Genomic DNA, 26,558 nt, shown 5'->3' with positions numbered 1-26,558 from the left:
GGGGATGATCACTTCCCTAGTCTGGCTCACCACACTATTCCTGATACAGGCTAGGATGCTGTTGGCCTTCTTGGCCACCTGGGCACACTGCTGGCTCCCATTCAGCCGGCTGTCAACCAGCACCCCCCGGTCCTTTGCTGCCGGGCTGCTTTCGAGCCACTCTGCCCCAATCCTGTAGCGCTGCATGGGGTTGTTGTGACCCAAGTGCAGGACCCGGCACTTGGCCTTGTAGAACCTCATACCATTGGTCTCAGCCCATCGGTCCAGCCTGTCCAGATCCCTCTGCAGAGCCAACCTACCCTCAAGCAGATCAACACACCCGCCCAGTTTAGTGTCATCTGCGAACTTACTGAGGGTGCATTCGATCCCTTCATCCAGATCATTGATAAAGATATTAAAGAGAACCGGCCCCAGCACCAAGCCCTGGGGGACACCACTTGTGACTGGACACCAACTGGATTTCACTCCATTTACCACCACTCTCTTGGCACGGCCATCCAGCCAGTTTTTTACCCAGCGAAAAGTACACCTGCCCAGGCCATGAGCAGCTAGTTTCTCCAGGAGAATGCTGTGGGAAACAGTGTCAAAACCTTTGCAAAAATCCAAGTAGATAACATCCACAGCCTTTCCCTCATCCACTAAGTGGGTCACCTTATCATAGAAGGATATTAGGTTTGATAGGCATGACCTGCCCTTCACAAACCCATGCTGACTGGGCCTGATCACCCTGTTCTCCTGCATGTGCCGTGTAACGGCACTGAGGAGGATCTGTTCCATGACCTTCCCAGGCACCGAGGTCAGACTGACTGGCCTGTAGTTCCCCAGATCCTCCTTCCGGCCCTTCTTGTGGCTGGGTGTCACATTTGCTAACCTCCAGTCAGCTGGGACCTCCCTGGTTGTCCAGGACTGGTCATAAATGATGCAAAGTGGCCTGGCGAGCACTTCCGCCAGCTCTTTCAATACCCTTGGGTGGATCCCATCCGGCCCCATAGATTTGTGCACCTCCAGGTGCTGAAGCAGGTCCCTCACCGTTTCCCTTTGGATTACAGGGGCTTCATTCTGCTCCCCATCCCTGTCTTCTAGCTCAGGGGTCTGGGTACTCAGGGGACAACTGGTCCTACTGCTGAAGACTGAGGCAAAGACTTCATTAAGTACCTCAGCCTTTTCCTCATCCTTGGTCACTATGTTGCCGGCCCCATCTACTAGAGGACAGAGATAATCCTTAGTCCTCTTCTTATTGTTAATATAGTTATAGAAACTTTTTTTGTTGTCCTTGACAACAGAAGCCAGGTTTAGTTCTAGCTGGGCTTTGGCCCTCCTGATTTTTTCCCTACATAGCTACACTATGTACTACACTAGACTAGATAGACAACATATACCCCAATGGTGTAAAGCTACTTTAGATCTCGATTCACTAGGATGTTACTTCTTACTAGCACAGATAATGTTTTCTGAAATTGATTAGATATTTTCCATTCAAACAACTGAATCACCAGTAGCCGATAGAGTCCCCTAAAACAGCAGAGAACAAAATATATGCCGTTAAGCTGGGATCTCAGCAACATCTGAGTGTATTTGAGCCCAAATTTAGCCTAATATTACAGTAGGGTGTAGCCTTCGCTGTATCTCGCCACTCAGCCATTGTATTTAAGCTTTGAAAAAATCTTTTGCATTTTCTTGCTTTCTTCATTCAGGATTTTGATGAGAGGCATGGCACATTTTTAGTTCTGAGATAGTGCTTTCTAGTTATGTCTCTGTAGAGTAAGAACTAATTCATAATTAGAGGCAAACATTTAACAGGGTAGGAAATGCTCCAAGTCCCCAGAAGTTATTTCTGATAACGCAGACAAGCCAAGGATGAGGTTTGAGACCATGGATGCCTGGTGTCCTGCTGCATTGCCACAACACAGCTGGATGTTAGTTACAGCATTACAAAAATATTTACAACTACAATTTATCCAATAAATATTCTCAGCGGTATTTTATAACACAACAGTCACATGTGTCTCAGAAGGCTCCTCTGTAGATAAGCCCAAGACATTATCCCCAAGCTTCCTCCTCTGTGACGTCACCTCCTGCTGCCTGCTCTGGCAGGCTACGTTCATGAAGACAGGTTACATTCATGTGGGGGCAATGGACGTTTCACTGTGTGCTTGAAGGAGAAGCAGCAGAGCAAAAGCAGCTCTCCTTCACCAGCAGTCCCAGGCTCTCATGAGAAACTGGACCCTGATGCAGTTGCTCTCTCCACACTTCCTCTGCCTGCCACTACCTGGAAGGGAGTACCTAGCACTTAGAGGCAGCAGGAAATCTTCTCATCCTTGAAACCCTCTTCAAGGCTCTGCATGGGAATTCATGCAGAGCTGTACTTTTCAGCCTTTAGGCTAAGCATGCTTGGTTTGTATTCTCCGAATTCAACTTGAACCTTGGATGCATACATGGTGCAGAAGAACAGCAAAAAGTATCAGTCTCAAATCTTCCCTGAAGATATGGCTGGAGATCTTGCTGTAGTCAGCAGGAGATCCATGGCAGATCTTTCAGAATGGTTTTTAACTTGTCTTTCTGAATCTGATCAAAATACTCATTGATAGAAGAAGAGAGAATCCCACTGTTCAGACACAAGTGATTCACAGAGAGAAGACCTCAAAATGTAAAAGCTACTTGTCCAGATTCTACCAGCAAATATCTGGTCCATCACCCCATTTCCACTATGGAGCTCCCTCAACAGGCCATGCTAGTTTTTGCACGGTTTTTTTGCACATTACAGAATTACTTACTTGGATGGGATTTAAAGAGTAAGTTGTTAATGACAAGTTGTATTACTTGTATATAGTACAGCAAATGTCATAGTATAAGGTGATTCAGGTGTGAAGGAACCTCAGCAAGTCTCTAGTCCAACCTCCTGCTGAAAGCAAGTCCAGCTATGGGATCAGACCAGGTTGCTCAGGGCTTCATCCAGCCAACTCTTGAAAACCTCAAAGGATGCCAACTGCACAACCTGTCTGGGCAAATCTGTTCCATTGTTCGGCTCTTCTTATGGGGGAAAATGTTTTCCTTATAGTCCAGTCCAGAACCTTTCTTGTCTCCTCCTTCCACCATGCACAACGGTGAAGACCCTGGCTCCACCTTACGGATAACCTCCTCATAGGTACTGGAGGACTGCTGTTAGGTTCCCTTCCACAAGTTATCTTTTCTCCAAGCTGAATAAGCCTCAGTCCCTCAGCTTCTTCTCACAGGTCAGGTGATCCACCCCTCGACCATCGTGGTGGCCCTCTGCTCAACTCTTTCTAGGTTTTTTATATCTTTTGATGTCTTTCCTGGGGGGCCCAAAGCTTGACACAGTAATGTAGATATGGTCCAAGGTGTGCTGAACAGAAGGGGAATACTCCCTTGATCTCCTGGCTGTGCTTCTACTCGTACAACCCAGGAGGCCCTTGGCTTCCTTGCTGTCAGGGTACAATGCTGGCTCCTGTTTGGCATCACAAGGAGTCAAGAAAGAGCTTTTCTCCCACTGGCAGGATAGCAAACAAAGCCAGCTCTACAACAAGCCCAGGATTCCCAGGTATGCCCTCTTACTCCAGGCAGTAGTTGTGCTGGGGGAGGATTCGAGGATTTTAATGAGCTTTTCTAGCAGCCCTGCTGGAGCAGTATTTGCTACCATACATCCAGAACTTCCTAGCACTCTATCTGCAACAGGTGTATCTGCAACATGTGCTGACCAACTGGCTGGGAAGCATCAGATGTGGTGTAGTTAGTGTACAGGTTCAGACTACTCCAAACACATCAGAACAACCATACATGGACCTTCTGTGCAGTGAATAAAAGTATATTTACCTATCTTCCCAAAAACCCAAGAGGAAATGCAGCAACTATAGGTCTTAGCAAAATGATCTGTATGGAAGGGGTAAGGGCTGGCCTCTTTGTCATAGCTCTGAAGTGCAGCAAATATTTTGGCATCCACAACTATCTTTTAAGTAATGTATTGTCATCAGCAGTGGGAAGGTTTCTATCTCTAACATCTCTTTCATCAATTCTGGCAGTTATTACTTAACCATGCACAGGGCTGAGTAGTCATAACCCTGCTGGGAACCAATATCTTGCAAATTGCTGATTATTCTCTTGAGCATAAAGAACCTCAGCCAAAAGAGATTAATCAGACTTGCACACCTGGCTTCACACAGTTTGCTTCTCCTCTGTCACATGAGTGCTTTGTGCAATGATTTAAGACTCTGGTAATGTTCCACTGAGAAGACACTTATCACAGATTCCATGTTCATATTTCCACTGTCCAGCTTCATATTCATCTACAGATATCCACGTCTGATGGATATTCCATGCTGGAGACAACAACAGTTTCCACCCCTGGTTCATACATCACATACATTCTGAAATTAAAACAAACAGGGGAAAGAGCTATAAAACGCAGTCATCTCACTCTGACACGCAGGGACAAGTTGTTCTCTCGTTTACTCCAGGTGATGGTAGCACAGTTTATAACAGTGTGCCTGGAGCCCATGGATTTAAGCAAGGTCCCATTTGGTTGGCACACTCACTGATCTGACCATGAAGGAAAACTTGCAGTACAAGGTCTCTATTACTGATGTCAGTGAAGATATACTGATACATTTCCAAGCGAGTGGATCGAACTCTCCTCCCATTGCAGTCATTCTCCTTTTAGCCATTTCTTTTAACAGACAAGTAGAATTCTCCTGAAGGTGAAGGGCAGACAAGTAGATTTAATGCCTCTGGTTAATTTTCAAGGCTCTATTTAGGTATTAGGGTCATATTCAGACAGGCTCAAGAACTTGGGTGAAACACAGTCAGTCTCAACAAAGCCTTACATTAAAAATAATGGACAAGATTTTTGGCAGGTGTCCAGTGGAGTCACCCAGCACTGATACCACTGGAAACCTGTTGATGTGAAGGATTTCTTTAAATTTAAGTGGAAACTAAAGGTCCATACCTTTGTTGTGAAGACCAGAAATGAGAGTATGCACATCTGATTCATGATGGAGTACATGGTTACTCAGGGTAATTAAGCTAGACTTGTTCTCCCATACAACTCCAAAGCTGCAGTGTCTCTGTCACAACTCTACTAGATGAATGCTTGCATGAGAAAGGAGAATATATTTTCACTATATTTTAGAAGAAAGATGGAAGGATTCCTGTTTGCTTTATACCTGAATCATTTGGCAACATTCCCAGCATACAATATTGCTCTAATCTTCAGGATCACAGAAGGCAGAAACCCAGTTGATACTCCCAGTTTTTCTTTTGTCAGAAGCAAGAGATGCCTGCGGTTGGGATCTCTTTGAATCCACCGTTAAGGAGGACTCCTCTGCGTCATACACAGAGTGGTGGGGCATCCAGGCACAGGCACTGTCAGATGAAGACATTAATTGAGATACAGCAGAAAAGGATCTAAACCCAACCGTCAAACCTTCACTGTTCAAAATGGAAGTGTGGATCTCAGTGTAGTAGTCTTTGTAATTCAGGACCACCTCTAGAAGTGAAATTGCCGTGAGCACAAATGCATGAAAGCACTTTGTTACTACAAATCCCATCGGAGCCTTATTCTCAGGGCTGTATACAATTTACTCTTTACTCTTTCTGTTATTTACCTTTTATTGAAGATGGTGTGCTCTTTTATGCAGCATGCAAAGAGGAAATATACACAGATAATGTAAGAAAAAAACAGTAACTTGCAGACCTTCCTGTGCTTGAATAGAAAATTCCTGAAAGTATTTTTTTTCTGACGTACAGAAGGCAATCTGCTTTAGAGGAAAGGGCAGTGCCCTGCCGTTTGGCAATCCCACGAGTTAGATTTCAGCCTTGGTGGAGCCGTCAGAAGAATTTTTGCCCTCATGAGACACGTCAAGTGGATAGGATATTGCATTGAAAGCTGAAAGCCTTGAGTTCTACTCTCTGTAACTCACCCACTCCGCAATGTGGAAAGACCACTTCCTTCTCATGCCTCTCTTTCATCTGTGCAGAGCCTTTGCCTCTCCTGTGGCTTTAGCCTATAAGCCCTTTGAAGGAAGGGAAGACTTACCATCAGTGCATTGTTCCTAGCGCAGTAAAAACACTAGTATCAAGTGAATGCTGTGGCTGCAATGAAGCTACGACTAGCACTAAAAAAAGTCTAATGTCATATGTGAACTTGGCTCCATGCATCTTTTTCCATGTTACTGCCCTTAATCGTTTTCAAGAAGTGTTTGTGCTTGGGAGTCCTAGTATCAACCTTGTGCACCCTGGCTGGTAGATACGGATATACAGGCAATACCCAGAACAGGCCAGGAGGGAGGAAGGAATAACGGGGGCGAGGAAAAGGATAGTTAATGCTTTAACATCTAGAACCATCTAGAAAAGGACTTTAGAAATCTGATATCGCTCAGGAGGGTGATGACTTTTGAAACCTGGAGGGCAACATTTTACTCCCAAGCTTTCTCAGGTCAAAAGAAGATTCTAGCTCTTCAGTTCTTTTACCATGTTACAACAAGAAGACTGAACTGAAGCAACAAGAGGCCAAAAAGCATGCAAGCCTTGACCGCAGAGCTGCATTACAGCACCAAGTATCTGTGGTATTCCAGGCTGGAAAGGGCCTGGCCTTCCTCCTAAACACAAACTCACAGTTGCAGCTCACAGCATATATATTTCCTTTTATTTTTGCTCTTAGCATACACAGTGGCCATTTCCCACACCCATCTTGGGAACTACAAGCCCTCCCATTAACTTATTTTCCCTTCTGAAAACACTTCACAGTGCAACTCCAAAAATCTCCGTCCTGCAGTTGAGTCCTGGCAGACAGATTTGCTTGTGGACCTTTCATTGATTTCCCATAGAAGTCAGGGAAGCCTTTGCCTGGCAGGTCAACTGTGTGATTCAAGGAATATGCCTAGTGTTAAAAAGGTTAAAATTCAGTGCATGAGTCCAGGGAAAAGTGCCTGTCAAGTCTTCTGTAAAAGAATACATTAATCCTAACAATTTTCTGCCCATTACCATTTTCTCCTCCTGTACCCTTAGTTTTTCCAGACCACTCCTGTTTAGTATTCAAACCCTATTTCTTTTCTTTCTTGCCCTGTAGTGTAATTTTTAACACCAGATGCTTTGCACATTACAAAGCCGTAAGAAATGTGACTTGTAGTAATTGCACTGCAGTGGCTGAGAAGGATCAGGAGTCCCTGAGCCTTTGCTCCAGCAGCGGTGGGGGTGAGTCATCCTGTAACTTCAGACACCAAATTGCCTTTCCCCTGTTTGCGTGCCTGATGAGCAGAAGACATCACGCTTACCTCACAGGGCTGTTTTGGAGGATTAGAGCTTTGAAGCGTCAAAGTGTGCCACGAGCCTTGTTAAGCATTGCTTAACACGCTTATTTAGGGGCATGCACAGCCCTGGGATGTTTTTTGTGAGAGTCGGAAGTGCCACAAAACAACAGTATTTTTTCTGAAGACCGTGCTAAGTGCATGCGATGCAGAGTTGTTTATCGCAGCAGGGAAGGGGTGCGCACTGCCGTGTTGACTAGTAGCCTCTGTACCTGCTCGCCCAGGCAGATACTCTGATCTCCATCTTAGTGACGTGAAAATTAACACCAGGGCCTCTCTTTCTTCTGTTTTAGATCCTGGCGCTCCTGTGAAACTGCCTTGTATGCCAGTTAAACTGTCACCTCCACTACCTCCAAAGAAAGTCATGATTTGCATGCCTTTAGGGGGGCCAGACCTCTCTCTCTCGTCCTATTCCACGCAGAAGAGCTCCCAGCAGCCTTTGACCCAGCACCATCACACTGTCCTGCCATCCCAGTTAGCAGCTCACCAGCACCAGCTCCAGTACGGCAGCCACAGCCAGCACCTGTCTTCTGGGTCCAGCACGTTGCCCATTCACCCTTCAGGGTGCCGGATGATAGAGGAACTGAACAAAACGCTAGCCATGACCATGCAAAGGCTAGAAAGGTAACGGATCAAGTTTTAAAATTACATATTGATTTGCACTGTTTCCTGATAACCTCAGTATCAATACCACCACTTGAGTTATGTTGATAGTACTTGAATGAGGCATCCCCTCTGGGGGTCTAACAACTTCAGGAAAGTCACTGCTGGTGAAACAGAGATGGGGAAGGAGCCTTTCCAGGCTCGTTTGACAAGTTTGTATCAGAAAGGAGAAAAAGACCAAATTTCCTGAACCCTGTTGTCCTGCTCAAGGAGCTAGATAACACAGCCAGCGAAAAAGATGTTAATAGGGCATGCCTGGCTTGCAATATATACTGCAGAATGCGTAACTGCAAAGCTGTGGTTATGTGGAGAATTGCTAAAAAAAAAAGCAGAGGAAGTGGAAGATTCAAGAAAGAGCAATAAAAACTAAATGTGACGCTCAGCCAGGGCATCTGATTAGTATTACCGATTAGCTCAAAACAACCCATGAGGACTTCCTACAAGTCACTCGGAGGGGGTTTAATATACTATTTAAATTAAGTTATACGCTTGATCTTAAAATAAGTATTTAACCCATTCCACAGCAGCTACCTTCTTAGCCATTTGCATCTGGAGGAAGGTTGTACATTTGATCAGAAGAGCCTTACTTACCTTGGGGCTGTTTTCTATTACTGTCACTTGCGGGTATCTCTGAAGGCTGCTTCAAATAGTCTGAGTAAGCGAAGCATGTTGTATAAATGCAAGCTGTCCTCATAGACTGCAAGATCAGCAAGCTTTGGAAAATTTATTTCATCTTGTAGAGGAAAATTGAGCAAGTCCCAGAATAGGGAAGGTAGTCCAAAAACCGACATGTTCTATTTAGTACCAAGGGCAGCTTTGTGTCCAGCTTGTTCTAGGAGCATCAGATCATCCTTCTCTTAGACGGGATGTGAAAATATTTAGTCTAACGGACAAAATGCCTAATGATTTGCCCCAATACCTCTTTGTGATAATACTACCTTTGTTATAGTGCATAGTTAAAAATAATTCAATTAGGGATCCAGACTGTCCCTACTGCATGAAAAACAGTCAGGGGACCAGAGGCTGTCCCACACTGCCAGCTTATTTTAGTACCGGATGGCAAGACCTCTGTGGTTCTATCAGGGGGCTCTGATGTTTCTGCAGCATGGGGGAAATCTCTGCTGGGGAAAAACTGTTAGGGCTGTGAGGGAGGTTCCTCTTCCCATTAGTAAAAGGGCTGTAGTGGTAGGATTGAAAAAAGCATCCGCATTCCCCTTTGCGCCCAGTGACTACTCAGTTACCGGCAGGGCTGGTCAGATGCATCTACATCACCGCAGAGTTTGGTGCGTCAAACACAGAGGGTAGCTGGTGTCTCCCAAAGGCTCCTTTGGGGCTGCATAGCCCATGCTGTCCCCAGCATGGGTCTTACTGCCTGGCTCACAGTGCGGGCAGAAGGCTCTTTGTTATCCCAAGCCCAGTGATATCTCTCAGAGTATGACTTCATTGTGGCATCTGTTGCCCCACAGCAATGAATGCTCCAATTTCTAGGCATCCGTCATGTTTATGTCTACAAATATGTTTAACTGATTTAAAGAAGGTGATGCTGTTTGGTTTTAACTATTGATTTGAAGCTGAAGCTCTGCTGCTTGTTAAAAACGGAATAAGCAAGGATTCGTTTCCCAATATGAAGCAATTGCCTCCCTTTGCAGAAGAACATAAGAAAAGGTTGTGGCACTGATATTTCACATTTAAAATGAAGATTAATTCTCGTTCATGATATTGCAGAGGGTTGATTTTTTCATAGCCTTTTTGCGTTGATTAACTATTATTTCAATCATGAAATAAAGTATTGAGTACTTCAGTTATTCTCGGTGTCAAAACAAATCAATAGCGTTTGCATTCACAAGAGAGGAAATAGGTGATGACTGTTTTCTCTGCAACAGCAATTGTTATTTTCATATTATTTAGAGGTAAAAGTATTGCAGAGTATTTACAGGTCCGTGGAGTTGACACTTGCTGTTAAATTCTTAAATGGTTTTTTCAGGCTGCATTATGATCTTAGTAAACTTGCTGACTTTTTCTGAAGATTTTTAAAATATATGCATTTAACTTGGGAGAGGATTATTTGCACCTAATGCCACTGTTTTCCAGTATTTTTGACAGTATTTCTTTTCGCTTAATTGTATAAAATCTGGATTAAACCCAATGGGAATCATACTGCAGTATTTGTCATCGGACACGTCAGTCCAGAAGTCTTGAGGGCCTGTTAAAACTGCAAAGATCCTGGATCTGCTTTCCTCCATTTAAAATTTGGTAGTGTGCTCACTTCTGTTGCATGCATAGGGTATGCAAGTGACATCCTGAGCTTTACTGTTCCTTCCAAGGTAGCAACGTACTGGGTCACTGCTGTTGGGTTAATAATCTTGAGGAGATGAGAGAGCCTGACAAGTCTCTGAGGCACCTTCTGGGGAATGCTAAGTTCATTGGCAGCATTTATTTTTGCTGATGTCAGTCTTTATCTTGAAAGAATCCTACGATTTTATAGAATAATTGCCATGATGCTGCAGTAGTAATGCTGCCAAGTCTGGTAATTTGGGGAATTATTTAGAATAGCATTTTGTTTTTAATAAGGGAGGATCATGAAGACAAGTGCAGAGAAGTTTTCTGCTCTAAATTTTTTCTTTTCTTCCCTGTGTCTAGTTTCTTTGGTCCTGGTGCAGTGGAAGCTCCTCAAGTCTGTTAAACTCTGTTTCTATGCACTGAATCCGTAACCAGTTCGTATCAATTCCACATTTTGCCCAGTAAATTTTTCTTAGGTCTCACCAGGACCCTGAGTGTGGACAGGAACATAGAACAAAAGACTAAACCACCCCCTTCTCTAGCAACCTGGATTTTTCTTGCTTTTGCAGATGAGGTCTCTGGAATTCAGGTAGTCTCACAGCATATGAAGACTGATACTTGAAATCAGTGCTTTGCCAATGAGCCAGAAGCTTGCCAAAATAAAATGAGCTGTCCCTCTGTACTGGCCTGGAAGCCAGAAGTTATTTTGCTGTGTTTGACCCTGAAAAAGCTACTGAGCTTCTCTACCTCTCTTTTCCCCTCTGCAGGAGTGGTTGCGTGTTACTACCTCACCTATATCTAGTGCATATTAATAATTTAATGTCTTAAGGTACATTAAAAGCATGTAATAGCTATTCAAGTCCCAGTTGTTCTTATGACTTCAAATGGCAGTTAATTCCTGGATTTTTTTATTCAGTTTTATTACAGACATTATAGAACATTAAGTTCATTTGCGCACTTAACGCTTTTGATTGCAAACATTTTCTGGTACTCGTAACATCTATTCATAACCTATTCTCAGAAGGGCAATCTGTCCCTTGTCATAGTATGACTATTACGATGTGTCATTTGTGCTGCCAGTTTGCCTCTATTTTCCCTGATAAATTACCGGCTTTATAATAGATTAAGCTGAAACAGAGAAGAGTGTAACTTCCATGCAACCTTTTTTCTGCAACCTCGGTTGCTAATTTGTGCCCTACTGCAGACGACTTTCTACTTCAGCCCAAAGGGTATGTGTCAAGCATAAGTAAAACTCTAGATTCGGGTACCATTTTTTACCTTTTCAGAGTGCAGTTTAAGAGTTGGTGAAAATCTGATAAGCCCTGGCACCGAAAGCCACAGGTTTCATCCTCCTGACTGAAATGAATTTGAGAAGAAAGACCGTGCCCAAAAGCCACGTATCACAAACAGCAGCAAAAGAAGCTTTAGAAACCGTCTTGTGCCGCTGGAATGTATCTTTCATTTTGACTTAGGGAGGCAGCTTCTTGATCTGAAATAGCCTTATTCTGCCTTGCCCATATGCTTCTCAGTCTGTCTGGTAAGATGACAATTAATTTAAATTACTCTATGGGCTATTGTACACTAGCAGCTGAATCAAGGCCTCAGTTTGTTCAACCTATGTACTAAAGAGCTGTTAAGTGGCAATCTCTCACTCGGGGCTAGAATTGCCTCTGTGGCAGAGCAGTGAAAAATCGCTGTGTGCAAAAAGACAGTGTGTGAGACCAGTTCCTCTGGGACACCTCATTCAGCTTCAGACTGTAGATTTATGAAATGAAATGCATTAGACATTCCTGCCAGTGTCTTGTAAATCTTATAAAATGTATTTGAGTCAGAAAACATTTATCTTCCGTAAAACTTGTCAAGAGAATTGCTTTTTGTCTAAACTTTAGCATTGCCTAAGGACAGAAACACTTAATATGTATAGCTCTGCCTTCTCTCTCTGCCTCCCACACATATGCCTGTATTGTAGAAATGTATATACAATGGTTTGAAGATTTTTCAGATTTTTGTTTTAACTGATAAGTACAGAAGAGTGTACTGTGGATCTGAAAACATGCTGATAAAAATGTAACTCTTTATTCCAAAATCAAAGAGGCCGGGATGACAGATGAGGACCGTACTTTTTTTTCCCACTAGATCTTACAGGAGGGTTTTCACTTTTTTTCTTCTTAGATTTTGTCTGTACCATGAGTCACTCACATGCTTAAATTCTGATTTTTCATTAAGATCTTTTCTCACTAGAAACACTGAAAGCTATAGTGGCATCATTTTTTGCTGTTTTGATCACATAAAGATGACGGAACAGTAATTGCAGGTGCTCATACAGGTCAGCTATGAATTACTCAGATCTATGTGTTAAGATGCATTTCGTCTTAAAACAAGTGCTTCCTTAGCTGTAGCTTTGCTCTCTAATTTTGTTGAAAAACATGAAGCTGATTTAAAATGGACTGTTTGAAACAATAGCATGCTTTTCGGTAAATAATTCTAAAATAATTTTGTGGTGTAGACCACCTGACCATGTGGGTGTGGGGTTTTCGCTAATGACCCAGAGGAATTTATACGCAATGGAAACATCCAGTGACCTTGATTCGTCTTTCTTAAGTATACTGCAATACTGCATGCATTTCACAAGTGCTTTGCTTAGACAGCTGACTTAGTCAAAATGCTGTGGAAAAGGCTGATTTTAATCAAGAAGAACACAAAACACCAGGAAAAATGAGGGGCTTAAAATAGAAAGCAGTATTATCAAGAAACTGGATGATTCAGAAAAATTACAATGAGATGAGAAGCCGTCTATTTCTAGATCAGTAGTTCAAATAAAGATCTAGCGTGGTAATTTGTAAATCTTGTTGCCATCTGAAACCTGCTGGGTAACCTGAATCGGTGAACCCCTTTGATATCTGCTACCCTATGGGCACTCCCATAAGGATGCATCTGTAACCTCCATACATCCTTCACAGAACAGGGAAGCACCAAATGGTCCTGGATGCTGAACTACTTTTTGCCTCTTTCATTTGTACTTCCAGAAGGGACTTAGTGAACTCGTACTTACTCTCTGTGTGTGTATTGTTTTAAAATTCACTGAATGATCCAGTGGTTGCGTTCACCATTGCAAGTTTTCTGTTTCTTTTTTTTTTTTTTTAGCAATGTTAACAGAATTTCGCAGCATTTTAGTTTCTCTTGTAAATTTAATTCCAGGTTTTTTTCATTTCCTACCTTTCCTCTTAAAAAAGTTACACAAAAAATAGTTTAAAGAGAAAACAGATTTTAAAAATGAAGTTAATATAATTAAAATTATTAAAGCATAACAGTAAATTAAAAGTTAGTTGAAAGTATTTAAATGCTAAATATAGTGCATTTATGTGTTATTAGGAGAATTCAGCTGATGACTTCTAAAAGTACTTCCAGGATAAAAAAAAAAATTTGGGTCAAACTTATTGAAGTCTAATACAAAAATTCACAAGCCAGTTCTTTGTGAATCTGTTGAACTTTGTGTTACAAAACATAGACTATCACTAAGGAAATGGAGTGACTCTCTTTAAGGCATCCAGTAAAGCAATGCATCTCCTTGCTGGTTAGTCTGCGATAGTAAGTGTTGCAATTAAGAAAATTATTTCTTTGAAGAAGAAAGAGAAATGTTTCAAGTTGGCTCAGTAGAAAATCATTTAAAGAGAAGAATGCAACATTTTTTCAAGGTGCAGAATGCCTCTGGTATTCTGAACAGGCTAAAATATTCAAAAGAATTGAGGCTACTCAGCATTCGGTAAGGTCAGAGCCAAATTTGGGTGCCTCAAGTGCAGCTTGGCCGGCACATCTGGTTTTTTATCTATGTTCTTGTGGAAAGTAAAATGGAAGTTTGACATAGAGAGAGTGTCCAACAGGAAAATGTTCCCCACCTTTTATACAGGGACTTAAGAGATAGCGGTTGCTGCTGACTCAAAAATAAACCTGAGCAGCCATTGTTTCTGCCTGCCAGTCTCTCATTCTCATTCCATATTGGAAAAGCAACATGAGCTATTAGATAAAAATGGGTTGGGAAATTTATTTCTGTTCCTGACTTTTCCTTTCGCCTTTTGTTTGACTTTGACCTTCACCTCCTCATGTTCCTGTTTCCTTACTTGAATTGGATATTAGGAAAAATTTCTTCTCTGAAAGGGTTATCGAGCGTTGGAAAAGGCTGCCACAGGGAAGTGGTTGAGTCACCATCCCTGGAGGTATTTAAAAGCTGTGTAGATGTAGTGCTTAAGGATATGGTTTAGTGGTGAACTTGGCAGTGCTAGGTTAACACTTGGAGTCCATGATCTTAAAGGGCTTTTCCACCTACATGATTCTATGGTTCTATGATTGATATGCTCCTTGGTAAAGGGCTTTGAAATCAACACATAAACAGAGCTAGATGGTAGCAGTACTGATGACAGGTCTGAACCTAGTAAGCTGCAGAAAATGATCAATCACACTTTATGTGACAAAAGAAATATGATGTTAGCTCCAATTCAGATTGATCTCCAGCACCTGGTTGGAGTGAGCAGCCAGGGCAGGAGACGGGATATCGTCATTTCAGCCCCCACAATACACAACTGTGCCATTAGCAAACAAACCTCCCGGGTTTTAGCTCCCTCCCTCTCACCAGCTCCCAAAGTCTCTTTTCTCCAAGGCCAGTTTCACATGCTCGGTCCCCTGTGCTTCAGACAGTTGTGCCCTTCCTTCCCCTCAGGTCAGTCAGCATCTTACCCAAGGAGTGTGAGTCATGGTTTCCCTCTGCCTTTCTGCAATCCTCCTCTACAATCTGTACCTTTCCTCCCTCCCACTCTCTTACTCCACCTTTTGCATTCAGGTGAGGCATTTTCTCCTTACTGCCTGCACGGCAGTGGGGAGGTGACACAGACACCGGACTGAAGACACGCTTATTGCTCTGAGTAGCCGGTACAATTCCCACTAAGCCTTGAGACTGCATTTGCTGCAAATCTTTTGTTCTCAGTCCCGGCTGGTGGTATTTCTGTCTGCATGCTCTCCTACCTCTCCCTAACGAGTGTTGTACCTTAAATCTAATGTATACTCAGTTTAAACCCATTAGATGTCTTGCTCGTCATGATCTTTCTGTCCTCATTTGTTCTCAAAAAAGGCTGAAAGACCACTACTTTCTTAAATACAGTGAGAAGAGCAACTCAATCTTCCATTGAGCTGTTTCCTTGAGTTTATTTATTTGTTTTTCTTTCCCAACAGCTCTGGTTTACACACAGGTGACAGTGTTACAAAAACCGGACCTGGGGGCCTTCCAGACATGAGACAAGTGCCAACTGTTGTGATCGAATGCGATGACAATAAAGAAAATGTGCCTCATGAAACTGACTATGAAGACTCTTCCTGCCTCTACACAAGACAGGAAGAGGAGGAAGAGGAAGATGAAGATGAGGATAACTCATTATTTACAAGTAAGACTCATTCCATTTTTTCCTTTTCATTTATTTAATTTTTCCTCTGAACTCTCAGAATACAAGCGAAACACAAGACCTGTGAATTTTCTTTCTTGACTGTGGCTTTTGCATCTTTCAGGGCTTGAGTACATGAGCACGCTTGGTAAATTAATCCAGAATAACAAGTAGTATGAATTTATAATGATTTCCCTAATCCACATGAATCCCTATCTGGGTAGCTGTCAAGACAGAATTCAAGTGACTGCATTTGGCTTATATTAGTTCACTTCCAAATTGACTTTTGGATTCACTTTCCTAAGTGTCTGTGGTGTAGAGAATCCCCGTCTTCGGCTTAGTTCAAGATCAGCTCAATAGAGTTCCTTCAGAAGGATGAAATAAGTGCCACTGATAGAGAATCATATGTATAGTAAGTACTAAATCATGTCAGAATCGTAGGTCTGCACATACTTTGAAAGGGGTCATGATCAGAGAATTGGGCTCAGTAAGAAGAGAAGAGGTTAATTGATAGCCATATTGCAATTACAATCTGGAGAGGGACCTGTGGTCCCTTCCTGTCCTGTCTGAGAAACCCATCTCCTGCCTCAGTGTGGCATTATAGGACTCTCCCCTGAAGACAAGATACTATACTTCATGTATGACAACTTCTTGTCATCCTGCAGGTCAAGCTGAAGTTTCAGGCCCTTGGATTTCTTTTCTTCGTAGAACTGGGAGCAGTACAAACAAACAACATCCTTTTTAAAACACACACAAAGAAGCTGCTAAAACAGGCGTGTTTCATCTCCTCAGAATCCTCCATTACCTCGCAAGTGAAATTAAGCAGTCTTTGCTCTTAAACTAAGAAACAGAGCAGAACTGCACTCTCACATTCTCCTGCCAAAGCCCAAAACTTCTCATGGGTTTGTGTGTCTCTGCTTGCGTCTGTCTTCCCCACTCAAACCGCTTTGGATACAAGCCTAGGAAAGCAAACTTGAGCCATGAAAGGCCACTGGTTTTCACAGTGTCTTTGCTACTGTCACTGCCTGAGAAGCAAGTGTCAATTAATGTACACAGAGGTCTGTGCTGCTTCTGGTGGACTTTTGCTTCCCTCAGGTACTAGCTTGAAAGTCTTGATATTACATCGCAAGAGAGATACCTCGCTCTTTCCCCATGTAGCTCTGCTGCCTGCCCAGACTCTAAGGTTGAATTATTCATTCCATTACATGGTTCAGAAACACTGTGCTAGAGAAAGCTACAGATGCTACTAGCAATTCTGAAATAGGCCCTTCTTCTCCACTCCCCTCTATGGAGCAATATTTTAATTTCTTTTTCCTGAATACCTACCAAATTCAGCTTTTCCTTATGATACGGATTGAGGTTAATTGAGCACGTGAAGTTAATCGACACCCCTTTTCCCACAGTCCATCCCAGTGTAAATGAGATCCTAGTATCCTCCCTTGGCTAGTACTTCTTTGCCGTCTGCATGCTGTAATGAAACGATGACACCTCCTTTGGCAGAGCCTCTCCTCTCTCCCACAGGCTCCCTGGCAATGAAAGTCTGCAGGAAGGACTCTTTAGCAATCAAACTAAGCAACAGGCCTTCCAAGCGAGAGCTGGAGGAAAAGAACATCCTCCCCATGCAGACTGATGAAGAGAGGCTCGAACTCAGACAGCAGATTGGGACAAAGTTAACAAGGTAGGAGACAACACGTTTTTATGACTTTTACTTTTGGAAATATGTTGTGGAATGCAGTTTTTATCCTTAGTCTGTAAACATTTGAGATCTGTTTGTTCTCAATGTTCAAGAGGAAAAGGTAAGGAGGGATGGCGAAAAAAGACTGTAGACACTATTTCTGCTCAAATATAACTTCCCACACAACGCCCCATTTCATTTTCTTGGCATATCCTATGAGTTCTTTGATTGTGTTAAGTGTCAGCAGGAACTACGTGGATTTGGTTGGTTTTGGTACACCATTGGGAAACATTCAGCTTTGATAACAGTTTGGACAGTAGCTGCAGGTGCCACTTGATAGGCTATTAGTTTGGCCAAAGGGCAGAGGTATAAATTTCTCTTCTGACTGCATCTCCTATGAGTAGCTGAGTCTTTTCCTGATCCAAAATACTTACATCCTTCAGTACCCACTTTTTTTGGGTCAGGTTGGACAGATTTACCCTGTCTAGACTCTTTGTTCTTCATAACACTGTCACTCACCAGCTGTTCTGGTTTTCTGTATTGCATGGGGTATAGAGGGGTGACCAGTAAATGTGGAATATTTCTGTCAAGAATTAGTAAACTGAGGTCAAGTAGATATGTCTAAGAACCTCCTATGCTCCAGCTGTGATTTCTGTAATCGATTTAATGCTGTTGTGTTATCAACTTGGTGGTATGCAAAGCTGATGAATGCTGTTAGTTGCCCTCCAGTGTGACTCCGAGAAAGCCACAAGGAGAAGACCAGCCAGTTGTTGGGAATTTTGTTGTGGGTTTTCTTTTTTGTTTTCTTTTTTTTTTTGGTGGGGGGATAAGAGGGGAACACTGTTACCATGTTGTGGAGACAGGAAGAATAGGAGGTCCTGGTAAATACCTCATTCAGCATTTTAGCTACTTTTTTTCATGGCCTCGTTTATTCCCTCTTTGGAATAAACTAACCACATCTTTCCAGTCTGTCTTTGAAAGTCTTTGTGCTAGATCATGCTTAGCCTACTCCAAGACCTGTCTAATTCTTCAGTATTCTTGTTGAAGGGCCTCGGGAGTGAAGCCCAAAGTATGCAAGATGGTGCTGCACTGTTGCTGGTACTGTGATTTTTCAGTCTAGTCTTTATTTAGCCTAACACCTTGTTAAACCGCAGCTGCACATAGAGCTCTGGGTCCCAAAGAGCAGCACATGATAGCAAGGTCCCAGTGCTTATATGATTAGTTTTGAACCCTTTTGAAGCATGTGAAGGGGTGAAATTTTTGTCTCTTAGCGTATCTTACTGTGCAGTGCTTGACCTTGCAATGACATTGAACAGCTTTTCCGTTGTGTTGCCCTATTGCCTAGATTACTTAGGTCTCTCAGAAGTTTTACAGCTCTGTCTGATGAAGGTAAGCAGTGTCATTTGCAAACATTGACTCTGCACAGCTCACTCTGCCCCAGGTGATTTTTATTATAAATGTTTTATATCTCACCTCTCCAAAACCTACTGTTTCCCCATTAAAGAATTTTTCTTCAGCGTATCTCTTTTTAACAAGGGAAACTAGTTTTGGCACTACCCGGAACCCTCCCAGTGTAAGCCCCATATTCTCACAATGTCGTCGTTTGTTTTCCCAGTTGCATATCTGCTCATTCAGTCTGAGGTATAGTGCTTGATCTTGTCTTCTAATATAGCTAGGACTTAGGGGCAATCACAAGCAGTTCACATAATTAAAACTGTGTATATACGAGCTCAAAAAATAGCTGAGCCAGTTCTGTTTCATTCCCGTTTTATACCAGTGGAACATCACTGAAATAATTGGTAGAATTTCACCAGCCTTATCTGGAATAATGTAGTTTCCAGTCAGACCTTTGAATTACTAGTATTTACAACTTAGTATCTCATCCTTTTGAGTAGTTAAAAACAATCAAGAAATATGAGGAGAAACCCACTTTCCTCATCTCTAATATGCAAAAAACCATAGATGTTTCAGCAGCAAAAAGGAAGGTGCCTGTGCTGTGTATCGAAATGTGATGTATTAGTGTGCACAGACTGATGAATATTAGATCGAAATAGAATATTTCAATTTGGATGATATTTCTTTACTGTCCATACTTCATTACTGAATCCGCCTTTTGCCATTGCTCAGTAATCGTCACTCAGTGATGCAGATGCCAAGCAAAATTAAAGTAGTGAAGCATTTATAGTCCTTAGAGAAGATGCTAGATGCGGACTATAATTGCAGCTGGCAATTTTGGATTTCAGAGGGATTTGTACTGTTCCACCAATAGTCCCCTACGGTTTAAAATAGCTAGCCAATGAATTGACATAGGCTACTTACAGAAGTAAAAAATGCAGAATAAAAACTTCAGCAAATAGTTATTGTCTGTAATGGATCAATTACTTTTCACCAAGAGGCTGATTAGGATACTTCAGTATTTATGCATAATCCTCACAGTATTTAGTTTGGAAGAGCTCATTGGCTGGCACATTTGGCAGATCAGAATTTGGTACTATAAAGAGAACGTCATTTTTACAGTCGCTGATAGCCAGGCATATTGAGAGACTGACCATTGACATATTGTGTGGGACCAAAATCATCCCAGGTGTAGTTCCTCCAGCCTTATTAGAGCTGCACCAGGAATCAATTTGGCTCAGAACTATTTGTTCGGATCCTGTTTAAATGTAGCTCGGAACCTCTGAACCTCTAGTTGGCACCAGAAAATTGTTATGACTTTATTATTGCTTCCACCAACTGGTAGAGAGACTCCAGAGCAGACTTCACCATGTCGTCTGTTTTCCGTGCTGGGAGAATTGTGGCCTGGCTTACACCAGACCAGTTGTGGGGGTGAGGCTGCAGAGACCTTCTCTTACAGCAGGATCTGGCCAGCTACACACCTGAATATTAACTCGGCCATAAGACAAATTAACACCTTTGTGCCTATCATAAACACTTCACATGAATGTAGTGCTCCGCTGGTATGTATCCTGTATCAAGACTCAGCAAATGTAGATCCAAGCAAAAGTGGAGCTTTTTGCCCAAGATAGCAAAATGTGCCCTAGCAAAGGCAGGAGAGCCCACGACACCTGAATTTCAGCTGCGCCAACAGGCCAATGCGCCATAGACTGTTTCTGGGCAGTCTATACACAGCAATTAGAGCACTGATTAGACACCCTCTTCCTATAACCAAATCGGAATGGACTACTCCAAAACGTGATACCTACTATGAAGCAAGGAGCAAAAATAGTGAAATAATATGCAGATTTCAGCTCATAACCACATGGGACTTGAGGATAGGAAATGGATGCTGGAGGCCATGTTCTTGGCTGCTAAAACCCCTTACAACTCCATTAATTTCTGCTCTGAAAAGCAGACCTTCTGCACTAAGTAAATCTTTAAGTGGGTATAGTCTTCATTTTTCCTGCCTGCTCAGCTTCTCCCAAACTCCTCCTCTGTTTTATCCCTCTGGTGCCTGCACAGCTTCACAGCTGCTCAAGAAGTGCTTATAAGTGACTGTAATATAGAAAAGGGAAAACAGAATGAAAAGCAGGACTCTCCAAGTTAACAGACAGAGGGAAAAGACAGACTTCTGACTTCTGCCTGTCTCTCTGTCTGTGTCAGACCTTCTGGGAAGCACTGGTTCCCCAGGCTAGAGCAAGGGCAGGAAGACCTGGATTTAGCTTTCAGTGGCTATCAGGGTGAGAGGAGTGGGGCATGTCTGGGAATTGACTGTGAAGCAAGGACTCAGACGGGTTCTGGATCTGAGCTTGGATGTTCTCCCAGGGGCAGTGATAAAGGCATGGCCTGTCAGGAGCCCCTGGCAAGGAGGAGGGCCAGCGCTGATGGGCGATGCACGTCAGAGCCACATATCTCCCAGAGACTGGAGGACTGTCCCCTGGTACTGGGTGCTTCAGTGCTGGTCCTTGCACTTCTGTTTCACCAAGGAATCATAATGGTTTTCATAAGAGACCACACGGACTTCCTCAATCAACATATTATTTAGTAAGCACAAAAGCCCGTTAGAGAAAATGTATCTATATATTTCTGCATGGCTGTGCACTGCACCAGACTTTGCTGAGGACTTTGCACTCCCTTGAAGTGGACAGACCTGGTTTCTTTGCGTGTCTTTCACAAAGTCTCTCCCATACCTTGAGACAAGGTGTGCCTTTAGACTATGGCTGATCTGCCACACATCCCACGAGAGAGGCTTTCTAAAGCACTCAAGTCTTTTTTGAGTCTCTTAAACCCCCAACTCTGGTGAAGGGGCTCATTAGCAACTAGATACAGGAGTATCAAAGCTGAGATTTTGATCCATGGCTTTTCAAGAATGCATGGCAGTGTCCTTACCTGTTTTTCGTGAATTGCTTCCATCCTGACTTTTCCCACCTGCTGGAATAGGATGATCTAATCATAGAAAAAATCTGGTAATTCAGATTATTAGCATCACATTGGTAATAATCAATGTTAAGGGGACTTCTCAACATTGACAGTATTGTTACTGGTCAGCATCATGTCTGTCTCAGCAGCATGCTCCTACCCACCTCGGGGCAGAGGGCAGGCTGGCTGCAGGTCACAAGGCAGGGGAGAGAGATAGCGGCTGTCCACAGGCAAGCAGTGCATGTCAGGGGGCTGCTACTGGTCACTGGCAGGTGCCACAAGCAACCCAATAAGATTTTGTAGCCTGTGCTGTGCCACTGCCAAAAGCTGTCAGTGGTAGGGGTCACATTTAACCCAAGACCATGTGAAAGCACGCCCAGTGCAAAAGCAAAGAGAGATGAGGTGGGGGAGCAGCCCTCTGCACATTAACTAAATAATTAAATAGAAAATAATTACATTAGAAACAAATAAAGAAGAAAGAAATTTCTTGCAGTGTCCACACACTACCTGTTGCCTCTCATGTGATTTTGAGTGATGGGCTTTGAGTGATTTTGAGTGATTGCTCGACTGAATCCTGTAAGCATGTGGCTGTATATGTTCAGCTGGCTTTAATGCAGTGAATCAATGGCAAGCTCCTCTGTCAGATATACAGTAGTGCTCGACATTGTTTATCGTATAGCCCTAGACTTATTCGCTACAGTACCTTACGGGGTGCTGTCCTTACACCAGCAAGTGGAAAATCTTGATCTGAAGCAATATAAATAATATATTGCAAGTGTCATGAGGCAAAGGATAGGAAGTATGAAAACAGATCAGAGACACTGTCTGTGTGCATACAGCTGTAAATATGTATGCGTGAGATATGGACATGCACTCCTGCTAGATGTGTTTATAGTCCCATTGATGCTTTGGAAATAGTACCGAGATGTCTGTGAGTGAGAAATGTAGCATGAAAAGACATAAATCTTTGTTATGGAGTGCCAGGTTTGACAGGTGATGGTCACCTACTACCTCGATCAGAAAGGTAATCTACTCTACGCATTCCCCAATCGATACCACATCTTCCTCAGCTGCACTGAAAAATACTGCCTAGAAACAGAAATCCTGTGATGAAATGAACTTGGTGAATTCCCACAGGTATAAAAAATTGCCACTTATTTTTAAAATGTCATGTGGCTGCTGTGAGGCTTTCTGGACTTGTTCACATGAGGTGCTAGTTGTCCATGTGTCCCTCTGCATGAGGGAGAGTACTCAGAAGAAAGAGCAAGGGAGTATGTTTGTAAACAGGAGGGACATGAACCGGAAAGCAGAGCAGAAAAATTGGACAGTTTGGGAAAAGGATAGCATTTCTTTATCAGGGAGTGTAGTGATAGGACAAGGGGTAACGGTTTTAAACTGCAAGAGGGTAGATTTAGATTAGATGTTAGGAAGAAATTCTTTACTGTGAGGGCGGTGAGGCACTGGAACAGGTTGCCCAGAGAAGCTGTGGATGCCCCATCCCTGGAGGTGTTCATGGCCAGGCTGGATGGGGCTTTGAGCAGCCTGGTCTAGTGGGAGATGTCCCTGCCCAGGGCAGGGGGGTTGGAACTACATGATCTTTAAGGTCCCTTCCAACCCAAACCATTCTGTGATTCTGTATTAGCAGTGCTGAGGACAGGCCGGTCTGCAAGGCTTGCAGAGTCACTGAAATGCACAGCAGTTCCTTCAGGGGATGAGGAATGATGATGAGTAGTCCAAAGTGGTCGTTTTTATTAACTAAAAAATAAGGCCGTGAGGAGATTCAGCTTTTTGAAGCGGTTAATTATTTAAACAGCATTGCTGTCCTGTAGAGAGGAGGGTTTATTCAGCTGGAGGATGGCAGCAAGACAGCCCCGTTGGGCTCAGCTGAATCTCCTCATTGCCATCCCCCATCCAGCCCTGTGGAGAGCACTTTGTGCCCTCCCCATCTCCGAGTCATTTAGGGATAAAAAGAGTGGGCAGACAGCAGGATTAGGCTTTATTCACAGGCCTCATTTTGTTGGGGAATGTGAAATAATTTCTTACTAATTACCTCTGACGTCTGCAATTCTCACACTTATTGTTAGCTTCCACTAATGAGAGAAAAGCAAGTGCCTAAAGCAAGAGCTCATCCCCAACGGCAGCACGCGCGCGTGTGTGTGTGGAGCTTGCCTCTTCGCATGTCGGGTGCTGGGGATAAATCACACGGAAAATGGGATTGTGGTAAACAAGCTCATCTAAATCCTGGATTAGAGGGTACGATGCGACAGCACTAGATGCACGAATGGGGGTGACCGAAAAAAGTCGTAAAGGGCTGAGACTGGGTTTTAGCCACGATGGTACCTAGGGAAAATGACATTTTTTTCCCTTTTAGTTTAGCTTCATGAGGAAACTGTACTTTTGTGAGAAACCCCAAGGGAGCTATCTAAATTGTCATTAGCATCCGGAGGAAGACAACAAACGCAGCTGATTATCTATGGGCGACAAGCTCAAACCAAGTTATCATTACACACCTGGGCTCAACTGCCAGGAATAGATACTCTGAGCAGAACTGAGCTCGGTTCTGTGCAGGACCGTGGGTGAGATGGGCACTCAAGGCCCTTGTCAGCCCTTTTTTCTGTGACTGATGCCCTGGGGAGCTCTGTTGCGCTGAAAGGAAAGGTAGCTTTGTAGTTAAAACACTGTAGGAAGCTTGCATCTTCCATAGGCTTTCTGACCGCAGGCAAGCCACTGAAATAAACACATGAACACATATACATATACATATACCTACACACACACACACACACATATATTTTTTTAAGATGCGTTGGGGTCTCTAAATGTACATATGTACCTATGAACTTTGGAAAATTCCCCTAGTTGACAAACTCTCATTGACAGCAAAGTTTGTGTGTTTTCAAAAAAACACCCAGATATCAGGATCTCTGTAGACGTCTAACTCTCTGTTTCAGTGGGACAAGGATCCTCATTTCTGAGCACGGTTTGGAATTGTCTCTTTGTATTAGGAATTTTCATAGCTAACATCATGACTCATCATAGAAAAAGACAAGTCTAACATCGCGAATGATGCTATTACTATTGGTTTGATATGAGTTTCAAAAGCTAACAGCATGAATTTGCTTCATCTGAGTAATTTGCTACGGCAAAAGGTCAATGGAGCAATCAAGGGAAAGGGGAGGTGACAGTGGGTAATGTCACCGCAAAACACATCACCTCTGCGTGCTCCCTCGTTTGTGGGATGAACAGTGTCCTTAACCTACGATCTGGTAGTGCCCTGGCAGTGTGACCTCTCCTCTGTCGCAGCTCCACCTCAGGATCGGATGAACCCTGCCACCGCCAGTTTTGCTCAACCAGGGCCAGCAGATGTTTTGCTGTGTATGAAAGCAAAGCCTCTCAGAGGTGATATAGTCTGTCCTTGGGCAGATGTGTCTCTCCATGTTAGAAGGCAGGGCTCCAAATATGCAGAGACAATTTATTTATGTTACTATAAGGGAGGAGGAACATTGTGGTGGAGAGAAGAATGCTCTTAATGGGTAGGCAGCAGGCAGCAGGAAGCAGCATTTGAAGGCAAGGTCTCCCCAGAGGCATCCGTGTGGCCGTTGATGAAATGGAAAGTGTTTTCTCCATGTCAAAAGTTCATTTCAATCAGAGATGTCGCCAGTCTGGGCAAGTATTTGTTATTCCTGGGGTCTGTCACTGCTCCCATTGGCTGCTCTCAGGGAAGCTGCGCAAGTCGCACTGCGCTGTCGTTGCAACATCTGCTTCTCCCATCCTTCCTCTGCAGAAGCCGAGGCAGAATGTGTTATGGGGTTACAATTTCCCCTTCACACGTCCCATCCTCTTCAGCTCCCTGACACAGCCTGTATTTGAGATCTAACTCAGGCTGTCAACACCACCAAGACAAATATATTTAGTCTACCTTAGTTTCCTTTGCGGTGTCAGTGGGGTGTGGTATCCTTCATTTTCTGCCCCAAATTGATTGCGGTGTTGCTTTTAGTTGTCAAACCACTGTCAGCTTTTACCTCAGAGGAAGCCACTTTTCTCTGCTGGGCAAAATAATTCATGGTGATATAATGCAAGCTTGCAGCAGTAATGAAATAACGTATGTTGGTAATAGAACTAGTCTTTTATTTCTCCAGTAAACAAGAGACCACGTGGATTCCATGCAGAACTCTTTTGAGTAAAAGAAAGACAAATATTAATAAAAACAGGTGAAACAAATACAAGGAAGTAACTGTTGCAAAATGTTATATTCTGGCTTTAAAAGAAGAAAACAGGGTGGTTTGATTGGTTTTTTTCTTTTGCTGGTAAATGCTGACAAATTTAGGGCAGGTCCATTAAGAACTAGCTCATAAATTTCCACCTTGAAAAAATCTAACCATAAATCTTCATGTTTTCTGTCTGCTGATTGTGGGGAGTTAATCACAAGCACAACAGTTGCTCAGCTTTGATGACCTTGTAATTTCCGTAAAGGAAACAAATCAGATGGCAGTACAAGTAGATAAAAGAAGCAGACTGGCAGGAATAAATTTCGCTTTATAGACTGATGACTGTAAAATGGAGAAACTGCTTTTGGAGCGAAATATTTAACCTCTTTCAGAAGTTACAGTTAGCATTTTCCCCCCCTTCGGTATGTTATGACCTATTTGGCAACACATGTGCAGGAGACTAACATACGTAATCCTTGCAAAGAAGTCAAACATGTAAAACAAATTTTTTATCCTGACTCCAATCAGCTTTTAAATATATATGTGACTATTACTGTAAGCGCAAGAAGGACTGAGAGAGAAGTAAGTCTAACTTGTGTGCATGGGCATCTGTCTATGTCTGGAAACG

The 26,558-nt window shown here is 43.0% G+C and overlaps 1 protein-coding gene across 13 annotated transcripts in view; it reads left to right on the top strand.

Annotated features, from left to right (window-relative positions):
• PHACTR1 (phosphatase and actin regulator 1) overlaps window positions 1-26,558 on the top strand; it is a 320,178-nt gene that overhangs the window by 256,303 nt on the left and 37,317 nt on the right. For all 13 annotated transcript variants that reach the window (XM_074575919.1, XM_074575913.1, XM_074575918.1 and 10 more), the window contains 3 exons: window positions 7,613-7,943; window positions 15,486-15,694; window positions 17,213-17,369. In XM_074575919.1, the coding sequence (XP_074432020.1) occupies window positions 7,613-7,943; window positions 15,486-15,694; window positions 17,213-17,369 (697 nt within the window). The remainder of the gene's footprint in view (window positions 1-7,612; window positions 7,944-15,485; window positions 15,695-17,212; window positions 17,370-26,558) is intronic.

The sequence above is a fragment of the Larus michahellis genome, chromosome 2, assembly GCF_964199755.1.
Source record: "Larus michahellis chromosome 2, bLarMic1.1, whole genome shotgun sequence".
NCBI classification, from domain to species: domain Eukaryota; kingdom Metazoa; phylum Chordata; class Aves; order Charadriiformes; family Laridae; genus Larus; species Larus michahellis.
The sequence above is the reverse complement of the archived record's forward strand: the minus strand, read 5'-3'. Positions and strand labels throughout refer to the sequence as shown.